The sequence below is a fragment of the Saimiri boliviensis genome, chromosome 12 (genome assembly GCF_048565385.1).
Source record: "Saimiri boliviensis isolate mSaiBol1 chromosome 12, mSaiBol1.pri, whole genome shotgun sequence".
In the NCBI taxonomy this organism is placed as follows: domain Eukaryota; kingdom Metazoa; phylum Chordata; class Mammalia; order Primates; family Cebidae; genus Saimiri; species Saimiri boliviensis.
This window is the reverse complement of record NC_133460.1, coordinates 96,809,080-96,827,964: the sequence shown is the minus strand read 5'-3', so window position 1 is coordinate 96,827,964 and position 18,885 is coordinate 96,809,080. Positions and strand designations below refer to the sequence as shown.

The window sequence follows — 18,885 nt, the reverse complement described above, 5'->3', positions numbered from 1 at the left end:
TCCTTGGACCTCCTCATAGCCACTCCCACGCGGGACTTCACTGCCCTTCTCAGCTAGATTGTGTAACTGTAATTACACATTGGGGTTAATTGTGCTGGAGGAGTATGTGCTTTGACCCTCCTTCTTCCCTCTTCCCCTTTTCCTCTCCCATCACCCAGGGCACAGGAAACAGGAAAATCTAGAGGTTTAGAAGAAGCAGGGCTTCCAAGCCAATGCCACCTGGGTTTATATCTCAGCTCTGGTCCTGACTTCTTGGGAGTGATTTAACACTCCAGGTTTACTCCTTCTAGCCTGATCACTAGTACAGTATTTCTTTTAAGCTGGCTGGGTCTTCTTGGCTTCAAGCTAAGGAGCTGGAAATGGTTTTCCCCATTTTGGGTGTCCTGCCCCAGTTGACTCCAGGGACAAGGGGCTATACTGGTGGCTCCTGAACAGATGAACACAGAGATGGGCACATCCTCTGCCCCAGGCCTCTCTGTGTTTCTGTCCACCTGTCTCTCTGCCTCGGTTCCTTCTAGCAGTGTCCTCAGCACCTGCTCTGCCTCATTTGCTCATTGTCACCCTTGTGGGGCATACTGTTCCTCCACAGGAGCCCCCTGGGTTCCCATGGCAACCTGAAACCTTCCAACTGCCTGGAGGATGGTCAGCTGCAGGTGTCGGGATTCGGGCTGTGGGAACTCAAGTACAGCCGGACGCATAGAACACATGATGAGACAATGACCGACCACTCAGGTAACCTTTGGGTGATCTTGTACCCACTAGCTCTGGGCAGCAGAGTTAGAGGGTCCTTGCTCCATCTTTGCTTCCTGCTGCTCATCTGTACAGGTATCCACAGGTGGGCCTTCCTCTGGAGCTGATGATATACAGCTCTTCTTTTCACCTGAGGAGAATGAGAAAAAAAAGAAGTCTCTGCAAGATGGCTTGAGTTTGTGGGGTGATTTCCGGGTTTGGAGACTTGTTCTTGTCCTGGCTCAGCTGGGCCCCCTGGAGCAACTATTGCCCACTCTTTAGTTCTCCTTGTCCCTTCCCACATTCATCCTGTGTTCTCAGCTTAGAACATAGGCCTGCAGGCATTTTAGAGATAATCCAGTTCCATAGTTCTCTGTCTTTTAGGTGCCTGGTCCCACCAGTCCCAACCAACTCTCAACTGAATCAACATATCTGAAGGAGGGATGTTGGCGTCTACATTGGTTTTTAAATGCTCCCAAGTGATTCTGCCGCGCATCTGAAGACAAAACCACTGCCTCAAGGCCGATTTTTCTTCCACATGAGCCAAGTGGGGTTCGAAGACTCTTCCTACCTGCCCAATTAATTGACTGCTTTGGATTCTTATCTCTGCATGCATCCTGGGCTCTCTTGAGCCCAACATTTTCAGCCCCAATCCCCTTTTTGCTGGAACAGCATATCACCAGCAGCTTTTTTGTGTCAATTTGGGAGTTTTCTGTGACACAGAGTAGGATGATGTCTTATAGAAAGACAAGGGGGATGGAGTGGTGGCTTATGCCTGAAATCCCAGCACTTTGGGAGGCCAAGGTAGGAGGATTGCTTCAGTCCAGGAGTTTGCAACTAGCCTGGGCAACATAGTCAGACCACCCCCATCTATACTTACGTGAGGCTGAGGTGGGAGGATCACTTGAGCCTGGGACGTCGAGGCTGCAATGAGCTGTGGATTGTGCCACTGCACTCCAGCTTTTAGAGACCCTGTCTCAAAAACAAAAAAAAAAAAAAAAAAAAAAAAAAGAAAAAAAGAAGGGGAGAAATTTTGTTTTTATTAATTAATTAATTTTGAGACAGAGTCTCACTCAGTTGCCCAGGCTGGAGTGCAGTGGTGCAATCTTGGCTCATTGCAACCTGATGTAGCTGGGATTACAGGCATGCACCACCACGCCTGACTAATTTTTGTAATTTTAATAGAGACAGGGTTTCATCATGTTGGCCAGGCCGGTCTTGAACTCCTGACCTCAAGTGATTTACTCTCCTTGGCTTCCCAAAGTGTTGGGATTACAGGGGCGAGCCATCTCACCTGGCCAAGGAGAAATTTTGAAGACCTGCTAGCAGCTGTCCTGGTTCCCCTTCCACATCCTCTAATATATATATTTTCTTTTAATGATTATGACCAAAAATGACATAAGCCTATAGACTTTACTGCAGAAAAAGTAAATGTGTAAAATATCTAGAATAGATAGATAAATCTATAGAGACAGAATGCCCTACTGAGACAGGTGATGGAAATTTTTTCTTTATTTTTTAGGTTAACTGAGCTGTTTTGTGCTCAGAATCAACATTCCAGATTGATCATTTAGTGTCTTAGGAAATTAAAAAAATTTTTTTTTAAAGAAAAAAACTACGTAATTTCTACCAGGGCTATATTAGCAGTGAAACATTTTAAACTGCAGAAATTGTGGTTTTGGTTTAAAAGCAAGTTGTATATTTTTCACCCGATTATGGGAAAAAAAATCAGTTCTGTCTTTGCGGGTTACTCTGCTATGGAGATCAGCAGTTACTGTTACTGAGTTGGCCCATTCTGTTTAGAAATATATTTTAAACGTTTAGTAATTGAAAAAACAAAACAAAACAAAACAAAAACACTGGTGGTTACCAGGGTTTTCAGGTCGGGAGAACGGGGAGAAGGTGCTTACTGAGTAAGGAGTTTACTTCAGAGAGATGGAAATGTTTCAGAGCTAGATAGAGGTGGTGGTTGCACAACTAGCTTTGAAATGCTGGGTTCTTAATGTTTTATTAATTGCAATTGTGAATATGCTAACTGCCACCAAATTGTTCATTTTTAAATGGTTAATTTTTTTTTTTTTTGAGATGGAGTCTCACCCTGTTGCCCAGACTGGAGTGCAGTGGTGCAATCTTGGCTCACTGCAACCTCTGCCTTCTGGGTTCAAGGGATTCTCCTGCCTCAGCCTCCCAAGTATCTGGGATTATAGGCATTCACCACCACACCCAGCTAATTTTTGGATTTTGAGTAGAGACAGGGTTTCACCATGTTGGCCAGGTTGGTCTTGAACTCCTGACCTCAATCCATCCTCCTGCTTTGGCCTCCCAAAGTGCTGGGATTACAGGCGTGAACTGCGTCCGGTCTAAAATGGTTAATTTTATCTTCTATGAGTCATACCACAATTGTTTTTAAAAATAAAGGCAATACAGAGGAGGAACGTGAATGTGAAAACCAGCTATAATTTTACAGTCTCAAGTAAACCACCCGTAACATGTTAGTGCACATCCTTTCTGCTAATTTTCTCCATATTCACACACATGGATCCCTGTTTGCTCTTCAAATCACTGACGGCTTGGGGCTGGATGCCTTCCTTTCTCCTGTGCCCCTAAGGATGAAGGAGTGCCTTTTCCAGTTTTGCCCAGCAGCACCCTCACTCTGTGTGGACATCCCATTGCTTTGCAGAGCTCAACTGGATGGCCTCAGAGCTGCTGCGGCTCTCGGAGGTGCCCTGGGCAGGTACCACACAAGGATATGTTTACAGCTTCGCCATTCTGATGAGGGAGCTGATCCACCCCTGGGACCATGGGCCCTTTGATGACCTCCATGAGGCACTGGATGGTAAAGCAGGAGAGCCTGCCTGGGAGGTTTTGGTCGTGTGGGCTAGCTTTGAAATGCTGATTTTTAAAATTGTTTTATTAATTTACAATTTATGCCATTGTTTTTACTGAACATTCATGCTCTTTCCCTAGTAAGCAGATACAGAAAAAAAATTGAAGAAAAATAAAAAACCATAATCTTTTTTAAAATTAGAAAATGAATTGCATTTTGGTTACCAAAAAAATCCAGGGACCCCAAATTATATAACTTATTGTATTACAGCAGCCAGAGGGATCCTGTTAGAAAAGAAGGCAGATTATGTCACTTTTCTATCAGAATCCTCCCCTGGCTTCCCAGCTGGGGAGTAAAAACTGAGTCCTTCTCATGGCCGACAAGACCACTGAAGGCCTTGAAACCATGTAAACTCTGTGGCCTTCTGAATTAGTTTTCTAGGGGGCCATAACAGTGACCACAAGTTTGGTGGCTTGAAACACTGACGTTTATTCTCTGGCAGTTCTAGAGGTCAGATGCCTAAGGTCAGGGCGTTGTCCATGCTCTGCTCCCTCCAAAACCTCTAGGGAAAGTTCCACACTCTGTCTCTTCCTGCTGCTGGTGGCTGCCCCAGCATTCCTGGGTTTGTGGCCACATGGCCCCAGCCTCTGGCTCATCTTCACATTGCCTCCTCCTCTGTTTACTTATCCTGGCTGTGCCGCTTATGAGGACATTTGTCCTTGGACTTAGGGCCCACCCGTATAATTGCAGATGATCTCCTCAACCCGAGATCCTTAACTTAATTATATTTGCATATCTGGTATATATACCCATTCTTAAATAAGGAAACGTTTGTAGATTCTGGGGACATCTTCCTTAGGACCCACGATTCAGCCCACTGCACCCCCTAATGCCATCTCTTATGATTCACTCCTTTCGGTCACACTGGACGACTTCATGTGTCTCCAACATAGACAAATTCATAGAGACAGAATGCAGGTTGGCAGTAGTTACCAGTGGTTGGGGGTAGGGAGAACAGGGAGAAACTGCTTAATGAGTAAGGCGTTTACTTTTGACACATTTTTGGCTGGATGCGGTAGCTCACACTTGTAATCCCAGCACTTTGGGAGGCCGAAGTGGGCGGATCACGAGGTTAGGAGTTTGAGAACAGGTGGCCAATACAGTGAAATCCCATCTCTACTGAAAATACAAAAAAAATTTAGCCAGGCTTGGTGGCACGTTTGTAGTCCCAGCTACTTGGGAGGCTGAGGCGGAAGAATTGCTTGAACCCGGGAGTGGGAGGTTGCAGTGAACCGAGATTGTGCCACTGCACTCCAGCTTGGCCAACAGAGCCAGCATCTGTCTCCAAAAAAAAAAAAAAAAAAAAAAAGACAGATTTCTACCGCAGACCCTTTGTGTGTACTGTTCCCTTTGCCTGTGCACCTCTTACCTCATATTCCTACATACGTATTTGCCCCATTCTTTCTTAAGGGCTACAAAATTGTTCATTGTGAGAATATGCCATAAATGGTACCTTGATACACATTTTGGAAGGTGCTGCAATGCTCAGCTCTGTATCTTTGCACACGTGGGTGAATGTTTCTTCCGGCTCGATTTCTAGCCATTAAATTGAGGAGATAAATATGTTTAAAATTCATGATAAATGCTGTTCAGTTGTCCACTTACAAAGGTTATTTTCCAGCTTATTTGTTTTTGCTGCGTTGTCTCTTAATGGTGGATGCTTGGATCTCAGCCTGAGATTCTGATACCATTGGTTTGGGGTGCTGCCTCAGTGGCAGGGTTTCAAAGCTCCTGGGGTGATTGTAACATGTAGCAGCTCGGGCTGCTTGGAGAGAGGATACCAGCATGTGTGTGCAGGCACGTGAGTGTGAGTTTCAGTAAATTCAGCCCACTTTTGCTCTTCATTTTGTTTTCTTCCCTTGCCTACCATTTCCAGCCTCTCCCCAGTGGTGTATCTCATCTTTAGATCATTACGTTATTACCTGGAGACTTTTTGAGTCAGGAGCCTATTGTAAGGATATGCAATCGCTTTTAGACCAGATTCCAGTTTTAATTTCTGGCGAAATAAGACAGAGGTGAGATTAATCCAAAAAGGGTAACTCGAAATCTGAGTGCATCTGACTTTGGCATCAAGCAAATACACAAATATTCCCAGACTGAGCCCAGCCCACTGACAGTCCCTCAGCTCCATCACTGCCTCGTTTTTGACATGGCTTCAGAATCTTTTTCAAATCAGCATTCCAAGAGTTAAGCTAATCAATTTGGACTGGACTATGCGATACAAATTACTCACCACTCCTAGTAGGTATAACTTCAATTATGCAAGCCTCTCCAACAACTTTCTCAATAGCAGCTTCCTATACACCAGGATAATTGTATCATTTTTTAGTACACGAATATAGGAAGACATGACCATGTCAGAGGTAGCTTGAGTTGGTAGAAAGAGCCCCAGGCTGGGAGTCAGGTGTCTACTCTTTTATTTTTTTGAGATGAAGTCTTGCTCTATTGCCAGGCTGGAGTGCAGTGGTGCAGTCTTGGCTCACTGCAACCTCTGCCTCCTGGGTTCAAGTGATTCGCCAGCCTCAGCCTCCTGAGTAGCTAGGACTATGGGCATCCACAACCATGCCCAGCTAATTTTTACAATTTTAGTAGAGAGAGGTTTTCACATGTTGGCCAGGATGGTCTCGATCTCCTGACCTCGTGATCTGCCCACCTTGGCCTCCCAAAATGCTAGGATCACAGGTGTGAGCCCCTGTGCCTGGCAGATGTCTACTCTCAATTTGGACCTTCAGCTATGCTTTTTTTAAAAAAAATAAAAATTAAACAAAACAATTTTTTTTCAACACAGGGTCTTGCTCTGTTACCCAGGCTGGAGTGTAGTGGTGTGATCTTGGCTCACTGCAATCTCTGCCTCCCCGGTTCAAGTGATTCTCATGCCTCAGACTTCTGAGTAGCTAGGACTGCAGGTATGTGCCATTATTCCTGGCTAATTTTTGCATTTTTAGTAGAGACGGGGTTTTACCATGTTGACCAGGCTGGTCTTGAACTCCTGACCTCAAGTGATCTGCCTGCCTTAGCCTCCCAGAGTGCTGGGATTACAGGTGTGAGCCACCACACCTGGCCTCAGCTATGCATTCTTAACACAATAGCCCTGTGTTCTGCATTTCTCAGCTCAGACATTTAAAAATTTTTAAAAATTATTTTTAAAATTAACAAATGAGGCCGAGGCAGGTGGATCACCTGAGGTCAGGAGATTGAGACCAGCCTGACCAACACGGTAAAACTCTGTCTCTACTAAAAATACAGAAATTAGTCAGGCGTGATGGTGCATGTCTGTAATCCCAGCTACTTGGCAGGCTGAGACAGGAGAATCGCTTGAACCAGGGAGGTAGAGGTTGCAGTGAGCTGAGATTGTGTCACTGCACTCCAGCCTGGGCGGCAGAGCAAGACCCTGTCTCAAAAATACAATAAAATAAATAAAAATTAAAAAATAAAATTAATAAGTGAAACATTGTTTATATTTATGTTATACCATGTGATGTTTCAGCATATGTATACTGTGTGGAATGATTAAATCAAGGTAATTAACCTAATGGTACATCTTAAGTAAGCTTAAGATACATCCTGACTTTTTACTTAGAAAACATGACCTCAATGTTATGAGATCCATATGATTATCTTCATTTTCCAAATGAGTAAAGCAAGGCTCAGAGAAATGAAGGAGGCAGCTTAGGCTCAGAGGACTGGTGAAAGGCAGGCTCTGTCCTGTCATGTGGCTGTATTGCCATTGTCACTTCCCCAATGTCCATGGGCAACCCTTAACTAGGACACCTTAGAGGCAAGAGATGTTTTCCTGGAATCTGTAGTTGGAAGCTGCGTTCCACTGAGGCCTTAAGGGTCTTGGGAGAAAACATGAATGTCTGTTTGTTTTTTTTTAAAGCCATGTGAGCATACTGGCCAGTATGATGAGCAAGCTGGAAGTGTATGCCAATCACCTGGACGACGTGGTGCAGGAGAGGACCAGCCAGCTGACCGCAGAGAAGAGGAAGGTGGAGAAGCTTCTGTCCACGTTGGTGCCCAGGTATTTGGAAACACTGGGGCGTTGATGAAGCTGTATCGTTGCCATCTAAGCAGCCCCACAAAGGGGGATTATTTCCATGATTACTTTTCTAAGAGGAGGTCAGGTTCTTCTAAAACGGGTCCAGCATGTTTTGTGCAGTTTGGTACACCTGTAAAGGGAGATAGAGGCAAACTCTCCTGAATCCATAGGAGTCGAGGCTGTAAGTTCGTCTTTCACGTGGAAGGTGATGGTTGCAGCATCAGGAGAGCAGCCACTAGATGGCGCCCTCATTTCACGAGTCCGACTTCTTGCTACCTCTCCGGTATTTGTAGATTCAAAATCTCTGCACAGTATATAATATGTACCTGCGGCTTCACATTCAAATATTGCTCCATTTTTGGTTCTTTTTCTACATGTTCACTCCCTCAACACTTGGCAGAAGTATTTGCTGTTAAAATTCCCCTGCACTTCTTGCACAGAAGCGGGGGCAGGGATTTTTAATGAGATTGGTTGACTGAAATAAAATTGATTTGTGGATTGGTGAATGATTATATTCACTTCCACAATTTCACAGTCTTTATACCCTAACTTTATAACTTATATGCATAAAGAAAATCCTTTTTGTAAAGGCATTATGTGACCCTTTCCCCTAATTCCCCCACCATTTATACCCATCAATTAAAATATCTCTTTAGAGAGAATGCAAGTGGAGAAGCGGATGTTAAAAGAATTCCTCTAGATAATGAACGTTGTTAACCAAAAGCTTAGCCATTGAAGCAAGAGGACCAATGAGGACAACTTCGCAGGAGTCTGTAGGAGATGAGATAAATAAGATCCTATTCGAAAATGATCCTTTCTCTGGTTTCAGCTTCACTGGAGAACAGCTCCTAGCAGGCAGCTCCATGGGACAAGAACAGTTTGAGTCTGTGACAGTCTTTTTCTCTGACGTTGTTGGATTCACAAAGCGGTGTTGGCTCAGCTCCCCCCTTCCAAGCCATCAAGCTCCTCAGTGGCCTGTACAGCTGATTCAATCACAACTTATGATATGTATAAGGTGAGACTCCTCATCCTGGCTGTGAGGTCACAGTGCTCCTTGCCAGCTGTCTCCGGGGCATGACTGAGGATGGAACTGACCCCAGACATCAGCCAGGAGGAAGCTCTGTTTCTGCATATGTCACTTCATGGCAGAAACTCAATATTTTATTTCCTTTTGCTTTCTTGGAAGAGGTCTGGATTAGTCACAGATGTATGTGCTTGTCAAAGACCACCAGTTTCCTCTGTTTCCTTCCATTATTTTACCTCACAGTAGCACTTTTATTTTTTATTTATTTATTTATTTATTTATTTATTTTAGATGGAATTTTGCTCTTTGTTGCCCAGGCTGGAGTGCAGTGGTTCGATCTCAGGTGACTGCAACTTCCGCCTCCAGGGTTCAAGGGATTCCCCTGCCTCAGCCTCCCAAGTAGTTGGGATTACAGGTGCTTGCCACCATGCCTGGCTGATTTTTGTATTTTTAGTAGAGACAGGGCTTCACCATGTTGGCCAGGCTGGTCTTGAACTCCTGACCTCAGGTGATCTGCCCTCCCAAAGTGCTGGGATTATAGGCATGAGCCACCATGCCTAGCCACTTTTTTTTTTTTTTTTTTTTTTTTTTTTTTGAGATGGAGTCTCACTCTGTTGCCAGGCTGGAGTGCATTGGTGTGAGCGCAGCTCACTGCAACCTCTGCCTCCCAGGTTCAAGCAATTCTCTTGCCTTAGCCTCCCAAGTAGTGGGGACTACAGGGATGGGCCACCACGCCCAGCTAATTGTGGCTCCATTTTTGGTTCTCCATTTTGTATTTTTAGTAGAGGTTGGGTTTCACCATGTTGGCCAGGATGGTCTTGATCTCCTGACCTTGTGATCCCCCTGCCTTGGCCTCCCGAAGTGCTGGGATCACAAGTGTGAACCACTGTGCCCAATTTTTAAAAAGAGTCACTGACCTTCCACTGGCTAATTCCTTCCCATCTTTCCTGAATATATTTATTTCCTTCAGATGCTCTTGTTTACTCTCCCTCAAAGGTTGTCCTTGGATCTTGTGTGGGTCTCACTTCGTTGTCCTGATCCTTAGCAATTCAGAGTGAAGAAAGACTCCCAATTTTAGATTACCAGACTCGTGGCTAAAAGGGGGACACCAACAATTACCTATCTAATGATACTCTGGGAGCTAGAAGGACACGGTCACCTAGAATGAAAACCATTTTTGATAGGGAAAATCGAAAAAAAAAACAGTAGTAATCTGGCTGTTCAGGGCTGCTGGGTGGTGGTGGCGATGATGACCATTTTCTGTGTGTACTGACTCTTTAGATGGGGTCAGATCATGACTCCAGGGACAGCGCCGTGTGCCTGTCCTCATACATACCTGTGAGCAGCCACAAGTGCAGCAGCTCTGACCACAATCCCAGGGCCCTGCCTCTGTCTGTGGACCTGGGACAGCGAGGTTGGGGGACAGTGTGGTCAGATGGTCACATATCTCAGTGACGCATCTTCAACGTTTATCTCCACAAATGATGCCTCTGTTCAAGGATGAAAGAAAGGATGGTATAGATAACCTTTTTTTCTTCTTTTTTGAGGTGGAATCTTGCTTTTGTTGCCCAGGCTGGATTGCAGTGGCACAATCTTGGCTCACCGCAACCTCTACCTCCTAAGTTCAAGCAATTCTCCTGCCTCAGCCTCCCTAGTATCTGGGATTACAGGTGTCCACCACCACACCTGGCTAATTTTTTGTATTTTTAGTAGAGACGGGGGTCTCACCATGTTGGCCAGGCTGGTCTCGAACTCCTGACCTTGTAATTCACTCACCTCTGCCTCCCAAAGTGCTGGGATTACAGACATGAGCCACCACACCCAGCTGGTATAGATAACCTTTATGAGCAGATCACACACACCCAACAAAACCAGAACCTGTCCTGCTTAGGAGGATGTCTTCTGGGATTTTCCTCTTATTACTTTCTCAGTTGTGTTTTAGTTGAGCTCATATTAAAACTTAGTTTATATTTCTAAAGGACATTATCACGGTGGGAAGAGGTAACCCAGAAGCAGGTGAGGCTTGTGGACTAGTTGATTTTGAGTAATTTTGGGGTTGCCAGGACAGAGGTATTCTTACCGTCTGGCTAATGCCTGACATTCAGTCTTTACCACATCATCTTTGGATTCTGTTAAAATGAAAATGTATCTGGAAAGGGCTATAACTTTAAGCTTCTACTTGTCATTTATTTCTCTATTGTGAATTACAGATCTGAAAGCTGATTTTATTAGGCGGATGGAGGGGGAAGAGGATAGACAGGCAGATACATACATTATATATATATATATATATATATATATATATATATATATATATATATATGTATGAATGAATACATTTTGTATAATGTGTAATGCATCCTCATGTATAAATGTGTAAGAGCCCTTGCGTGGGGTGAGAGCATTTCAGGTTGGGTGAGATGGTCTTCGCTTGACGAATCCTCCTCATCCTTCAAGGCTGACTCCATGAGCACACTGCTCTCTGTCTTGCTGGTTCTGAATTTGGGCTGAGGAAATAGCCACCATTACTACCGGATTTCAGAGGAGGAAGCAGTGACTGTGGGGAAGGAGGCTTGGGGAGGAAGATGAGAGGGGCTTTGTGGAAGAGCCTTGACGAGAACAGGAACTGAAGAAATGCTGGAATTTGCATGGGGTGGAGGTCAGGGAGCGGGATGCATCCAAACACTGGGCCTCAAGGCTGGGGACAAATGAGGGGCCTTAATTTCTGACCCCACCCCTACCTTGGCCTCCTTCGTGGAAAACAAAGGCCACTCCGTTGCTTTGTTTTCAGGTTGAGACCATTGGAGATGCATACATGGTGGCTAGTGGACTCGCTCTCCGCAGTGGAAGCCAGCAGGTGGCTGAGATTGCCACCACGTCCCTGCCATTCCTCAGTGACATCATCTGCTTCCAGATTGGCCACATACCCAAGGAGAAGCTCAAGCTTCAGACTGGCCTCCACACAGGTAGAAAAACTGATGGCCTCATGGGCCAGGGATGGTGGCAGGGAGGTCTGGGTTCCACCCCTAGATCCAAGGCTTTTGGGAACCTGGACATTGAAGGTAACATCTTTAGGGGAAACAAGCTATTAAACTGTCTCTCATGTGTGTTTCTATTTAGCCAGATTGCTTGGCAACAATAAAGACACACAATGGCTTCAAGCTGTTGAACCAAAAGTAAGGACTGGGAGCCATGGCTCACGCCTGAAATCCTAGCACTTGGGGAGGCTGAGATGCGCAGATTGCATGAGCTCAGGAATTTGAAACCAACCTGGGCAACATGGTGAAACCCTATCTCTAGTAAAATACAAAAAGCCAGCCGGGCGTGGTGGTGGGCACCTGTAATCCCAGCTACTTAGGAGGCTGATGCATGAGACATTGCTTGAACCTGGGAGGTGGAGGTTGCAGTGAGCCGACATCATGCCACTGCATTTCAGCCTGGGCAACAAAGCAAAACTCTGTCAAAAAAAAAAAAAAAAAAAAAAAAAAGAGACCAAAGCCCCAAATCCAGGAATATTTTTCCTCCATGCCTCAGCAGCAAATGCCCTTTGATGTGCTCTGTGTCTGTCAACTCATGGGCATGTGATCTGTGCAGAAGTGGTCCATGCTTGGTTTCACTCTCTTCTGACACTGTCTGGAAATTCTTAATAATCTTTGAACAAAGGGTCCCTTTTTTTCACACTGTACCTGTTCCAGGAAATTTTGTAGCCATTTTGCTACCTATCTTCCCAGGCTCAACAAAAATAAAACCTGATCCTCAGTCAGAATGAATTGCTCCCACTTTTGTGGTGCTGTTGGCTTTGTTTTCAGCTCTAGTTCATGAGTGACATGGTCATTTAATGACGATGTCACTTTCCAGAAGTCTGGGGGTTCCGTCAGTTTCCTTTTTGAAAACCCTAAGACCTACTTCCAAACTTTGCCCCAAGAGGGTGGATCACTGCATTTGTTGATTTGCCGAGCATTGTGGAGCCCGGCCTTGGGCAATGCAGAGTGGTTATGGTCTTTGGGTCTTCATTCTTCAGGTCCTGTGGTGGCTGGTGTGGTGGGAATTACCATGCCCAGATACTGTCTGTTCGGAGACGCAGCAGTTTGCGTGGGTATCACTGACGACACTTTGTAAATACAATCTCGTTATCCCTCCAGGCCCCGATCTTTGACCAGGGAATACTTTTAGAAGATGCATTTGGATTTTGCCTACTGTTTTCCATCTGGAGAATAAGATCATTATCCGCGTCAGACAACGCTGATCACACGCTTTATAGACAGGGTTTTGCACTGTGCTCTTGTTAGAACCATGCAAATACATGTGGCCTCCTCGCTTCTATGACTTTCCATTCTAAACAATCACATGCACATATGATAAAATCATTTAAATGAGGAGTAGCAGTTGGAAAACTTTTTTTTTTTTTTTTTTTTTTTTTTTGTGGTGAAGTCTCACCATGTCATCCAGGCAGGAGGGCAGTGGTGTGATTTCAGTTCACTGCAATCTCTGCCTCCTGGGTTCAAGCGATTCTCCTGCCTCAGTCTCCAGAGTAGTTGGGATTACAGGTGTGCACCACCACACCTGGCTAACTTTTGTGTGTGTGTGTATTTTTAGTAAGACTGGGTTTCACCATGTTGGTCAGGCTGGTCTTGAACTCCTGACCTCAAACGATCCAGCCACTTTGACTCCTTAAAGTGCTGGGATTACAGCCGTGAGCCACTGCACCTGGCCTGGAAAACCTTTTCTATATAGGGCCACACAGTAAATATTTCAGGCTTCAGGGGCCATAGGGTCTTTGTTGCAACTACTTAACTGCTCTCATAGCTCAAAAGCAGCAATAGACAATATGTCAATCAATGGGCACGGCCATCTTCCAATAAAACTTTATTTGCAAACACAAGTGGTAGGCTGCATTTGGCCCATAGATGGTAATCTGCCCTTTCCTGAGGTAGAGTGTATTCTTGGTGGTAAGGAGGAAATCTCTAGCCAGGACCTCCAGGGAATTTCACATTCTTTTGCTTTTAGTAATTTTATTGCAATGACCATTGACAGACTCTTGTATGCTGTTTATCAGTTTGAGACATGTTAAAAAAAGAATTACTCAGTGATGTAAGTTTCAAAAAAAAAATTAGATTAACATTGTTTTGAATTTGTAAATTTCCCATAATATATGAAAACACATTTGTTGTCTAAGTTAACAGAGTCTCAAATAAGAACTTTTTTTTTTTGAGATGGAGTTTTGTTTTCGTTGCCCAGGCTGGAGTGCAATGGCATCATCTTGGCTCACAGCAATCTCTGCCTTCCAAGTTAAGTGATTCTCTTGCCTCACCCTCCCCAGTAGCTGGGATTACACGCACCCACCACCATGCCCAGCTAATTTTTGTATTTTTAGTAGAGTCTGGGTTTCACCATGTTGGCCAGGCTAGTCCTGAACCCCTGACCTCAGGTGATCTGCCTGCCTCAGCCTCCCAAAGTGTTGGGATTACAGGCATGAGCCATCACATCTGGCCTTCAAACAAGAATTTTAAACCTCTCTCTTAGCTTGTAAGTACATGTTTTTAGGACAAACTTTGAAGGTAGAACTGCTTATAAAGGATCTAGATCTGATTCTAATTGGACTTCCGGTTACAAACACCGTTTTCAGTATAATGTCCTAGCTAAGGAGCCAGTAAACCACCCTCCATGGTGATTACCTTGTATGCTAAATAAGTTCTGCCTTCTGTTCCCTTCTGAACATACTAAGGTTTTGAGCAGGACTCAGCAGTGTCGGAGCAATGCCAGAATGGTTGAGAATTCCAGTCTCAGAGTTTCAGACTTCGGAGAAGTTGTCTGTAATTTGCTTAATGAAAAGTCCTGGTGATCAGAGAATTCGAGCCATGTAGCTTCCCTCTCCAAAGCAGCCCCTACCCCACTAACACTCCATTGACAAGCTGGTAACTAAGCAGTGACTGGTTTATGGCAGCTCTCCGGATTCACGGCTCTCAGAGCACTGCAAGCATGGGGAGGGTACAGCTTGTCAAAAAGAGGCACCATTCTGGTCAAGGTGAGACCAGGTCAACTCTGCCCCACCTGCCCTGTTTGGGTCTCTGATAGAGATGACGAGGAACTTAGTGGGATGGAAGCATCTCCATGGAGTGATCCATGGAGACCCCTAAGGTTTCTCTGGAGGCGCTCATGACTGCCAGATCTTCTTCCTTCTCTGAAGGAAGAAGTTCCCTCGAATGAGCAAATGTGGAATCTTCAACAGAGAGCATCTGAACTCCCACCTAAACCAACCCTTTAAGTGATGCTTTTCTTTTTCTTTTTCTTTTTCTTTCTTTCTTTCTTTTTTTTTTTTTTTTTTGTAACGAATGGTCCCCTAGTGTCCTCTTGAATGCCCCAGTCCAGATAAAGAAGTCGAAGGGAAGGCAGTGGCATCAACTCCCCAGTTTTGCTTAGCCTGGCCTTGGCATTCTGTATTCAATCAACTGACTTCAGTAACAGGAAGACTTTCCTAGAAGGCAGCATTTAAACATAGCTTGGACCTCATTCTTGCTACTGACCTGCTGCCTGAGTTTGAGGGCTTGTTTTTGTCATCTGCAAAATGGGGGTGGTGATAATACCGTCCTTGAAGGGTGGATGTGAGGAGTAAATGTGGACAGGTATGTGAGGTGCTTCGCTGGGTGCCCCACTCATACTGGGTGCAATAGCTTTTATTATTATTATTGAGACAGAGTTTTGATATCATTGCCCAGCACAGTGCTGCCATTTCGACTCACTGCAACCTCCACCTCCTGGGTTCAAGCAATTCTCTGCCTCAGCCTCCCGAGTGGCTGGGATTACAGGTGCCCACCACCCTGCCCAGCTAATTTTTGGAATTTTTAGTAGAGACAGAGTTTCACCATGTTGGTCACCTCAGGTGATCCGCCTGCCTTGGCCTCCCAAAGTGCTGGGATTATAGACGTCAGATATAGCACCTCGCCTTATTATTATTTTTAAAAGATTTTCTTTGCAACAAGCTTTAGTCTCCATGGACTGCCACCCCCTAGGATATTGCTGCCTGTCCATACAGGCTTATCAGCAAAGCCCAAAGTCCCAGCCAGCCAGCCAGACCTCAGACGTGTGCCCAGAGGCCCTGCATTGCAGGCAGCCCTCCAGCCCCACCCAACCCTGCCAGTGATGCCCCAGGGCCGCCTTCCGTCTCCCACAGGGCAAAGGAGAGAAAACAGCTTTCTGGTTAAAAGGTAAAGAAGGCTTCACTCTCCCACTCCCCGAATTTGCTGAGGAAGAAGCCAAAGTCCCAGAGATATTGTGAGGTGACTATTTTCTTTCAAGATGTTTGTGGAGTCACAGGAAAGTCTTTGCCGACCCTTCTTTGGGACGCAGTCAGTATCCCATTTAAGAGGGGTGTTTCCGGGGCATTGAAAGAGTCTCCCACTAGGGGGAGCCGTCTAGCCAGCCTCCTCTTCCAACCCCTGTGTTTGCTCCCAGCCTGTGCCTCCAGCAAATGCAGACTTGGAGGAGCTGAAGACGGTGAACTCATTTCCTGTAGCCTGTGGCTCCCAGCCCTGTGCGACTGCCCTAGCTGCCAGGTATTTACAGCCCATTAACTCATGAATTTGTAGTGACCCCCAGTTTCATTCTGCAGGAGGGGAAAGTGGAGAGGATGAGCCTGTCTTTCCTGTGCAAGGTGCCTGCTCTCTAAACCTTTGGTGCTTATTTTCCTTATCAGCTAATCAGCCTGCAAGGAGATAGGAGCCCCTATCTGAGAATGTGTTCTGGGAGAAAATGCTCTAAAGGCATGAACAGCCTCTGAAATCCAACAGGGCGGAGGCTATTGCTATTGCAAGCAGCTAGGCCCTCTGCAGTTATGGGAAAGCCTGGTTCTGAGCCCTGAGTTACTGTGAGCCAGGCAGCTCCCAAATGCATAACGTCCTCTTCCCAATGTATGGCCTAATTTCTTTCCTGCTCACTGAGCAAAAACTCCGGCAGGCAAGCCCTGAATTTTAAATAGAATTTCTCAGTCATTTGTGAAGAGTTTAATTTTAAAAAAGTTCCAGTAGACAAAGATGAACCCATCCATTCTGGTTATGATGGTTTTCCCTTCTACATAATGAATAGGATTCCATGTTGTTTGAGTGGATCTTTTAATAGATTTACTGAACCACTAATGCATTTATAGTACTTCTTTCTTCATCTCTTGTAACACCTCACATCCAGATATCTTTCGTGTGGCTGCTACTGAATCTGGCAGAGCCATTTGAATGAAATAATATGTTTGAGACCTTTTCCTGTTGAACTTCCCATGGTCATAGGAGCGAAAACAAATGAGACCGGGAATTGCTTCTTTCTTGCCAAGCCTCTGAGCTGCCTTTGTGGAGATAATTTTGAGACCTGTATGGGAAATAAACTACTTTTTGTTTTATTGAAGGCTTTTGACACAAATTATATAAAAGGTTTGGTGGAATTCTTGCCTTTCTTTAGGAAGAGGGACACAAAAGCATTTCCACTCCCAAATAATCCAGTCTTCATTGAGCTCCTAAGCATTTCCAGTAGCAGTATTTTCTTCTGCCTAGAGAGGGATGACTGAATTCTACATCTACCACAGGCTCCGTTTTCTATATGACAATTCTGTTTTCATTGTGGTAGGCTTCACTCCTCCCCAGAGGCCTTCAGCACTGAGGAGGACCAAAGGCTTTAGACCGATGCTTAGAAGGAGAGGAGGTAGAAGGCATTTATGTGAAGAGGAGGGGAAAGCTTTCTTCTGCTACTTTAACATGGAGATAGTAGGCCAAATTTATCTTCTCATTCCCCATAACTTCTTTTCTTGTTTGAAATAATGGCTCTGGATCCCAAACACCTTGTTCAACCATGAAGGAAAACAAGGCCACCTCTACTATGAGGCCTCCTAGGGAGCTGGGGTAGTCTCCATCCATCCATCCATCCATCTGTCCATCCGTCCGTCCATCCGTCCATCCGTCCCTCCATCCATCCGTCCGTCCATCTGTCCGTCCGTCTGTCCGTCTGTCCATCCATCCATCCGTCCGTCCGTCCGTCCGTCCGTCCGTCTGTCCGTCCGTCTGTCCGTCTGTCCATCCATCCATCCATCCATCCATCCGTTCGTCCGTCCGTCTGTCCATCCATCCGTCCATCCATCTGTCCATCCATTCTTCCATCCAGCCATTCATCTATTCACATGAACATTCCTTTAATCCAAGGAGTGCATTTATTAAGCACTTCCTCTGTGCCACTCTGGGGTACACAAGAGAATATGAACTTTCCCTTGATCTTTAGCTTGCAGTCTAGTCAGGGAGAAGAAAGCATAAATATTAGCAAAGCAGTATTAAGGACTAATAGAGCTATATACAAAATCATAGCAGTAACTAAGCGATTCGTTACTGTGACATTAAAAGAACATTAGAAAATAATACACAGATGAAGGAATGGAGCCAGATAAGGCAGTTGTCTATTATTATCATGTATTTGTAATGTGTGTGTGTGTGTGTGTGTGTGTGTATGTTTTTCTTCCAGCCTTAGCCCATGTGCTTACATAAGTTATGTTCAACAGATTTATTTGTTCTGCCTCTCTCATTGAACATGATAACATAAACATTTGGCCTCTAGACACACATACATCCAAAAACATACACACACATGTGCGCATACACAGACATCCACGTGCACATACATGCACATATATACATATATGTGCACACCCCCATACACACACACACACACACACACACACACATGTACCTGGTGAGAGAGAGAGAGAGAGAGAGGGAGGGAGCATGTCTTTATGGATCACAACTAAGAATTTTGATAAAAGCACTTTCCTTAATCTATATTCAGTACTTTTTCTATATCAACTAAGGATACCTAGGATAGAATGACATTTCTTCTTTTTCTTAATGTTCCTATTATGTTTAGAACTAATGAAAATTTACAAGAGATTGTTCTGTGAGTACTTTCTCTTATTTTCTCAAAGGAGAAGTTATGATACAAGAAGGGTAATGAAACATCATGAGGCTGTTAGACAAGTCGAAACACATCCAGTCGCTGTTGAGAGACATGAGGGCTTTATAGTCAGGGCTGACCCAAGAGTCCTTTTCCTCAAAAGGTTAATCATACAGACTGGCTTTACCTCCTTGCACCAGAAACCCAGTACTGGAGATTTTCACATGTAGATGTAGGATAGAATTATTAAAAGTCTGTGGCATATATGCAAGTCTGAGACGCTCAAGC

The 18,885-nt window shown here is 44.9% G+C and overlaps 1 protein-coding gene across 1 annotated transcript in view; it reads left to right on the top strand.

Annotated features, from left to right (window-relative positions):
- LOC141580521 (guanylate cyclase 2G-like) overlaps positions 1–15,881 on the top strand; it is a 42,578-nt gene extending 26,697 nt beyond the window's left edge. The window contains 11 exon segments of the mRNA XM_074381581.1: positions 570–732; positions 3,410–3,565; positions 4,416–4,554; positions 7,497–7,637; positions 8,485–8,605; positions 8,607–8,650; positions 8,652–8,670; positions 11,471–11,645; positions 12,701–12,794; positions 14,624–14,704; positions 15,713–15,881. Coding sequence (XP_074237682.1) covers positions 570–732; positions 3,410–3,565; positions 4,416–4,554; positions 7,497–7,637; positions 8,485–8,605; positions 8,607–8,650; positions 8,652–8,670; positions 11,471–11,645; positions 12,701–12,794; positions 14,624–14,704; positions 15,713–15,881 — 1,302 coding nt within the window.
- The last annotated feature ends 3,004 nt before the right edge of the window (positions 15,882–18,885 follow it).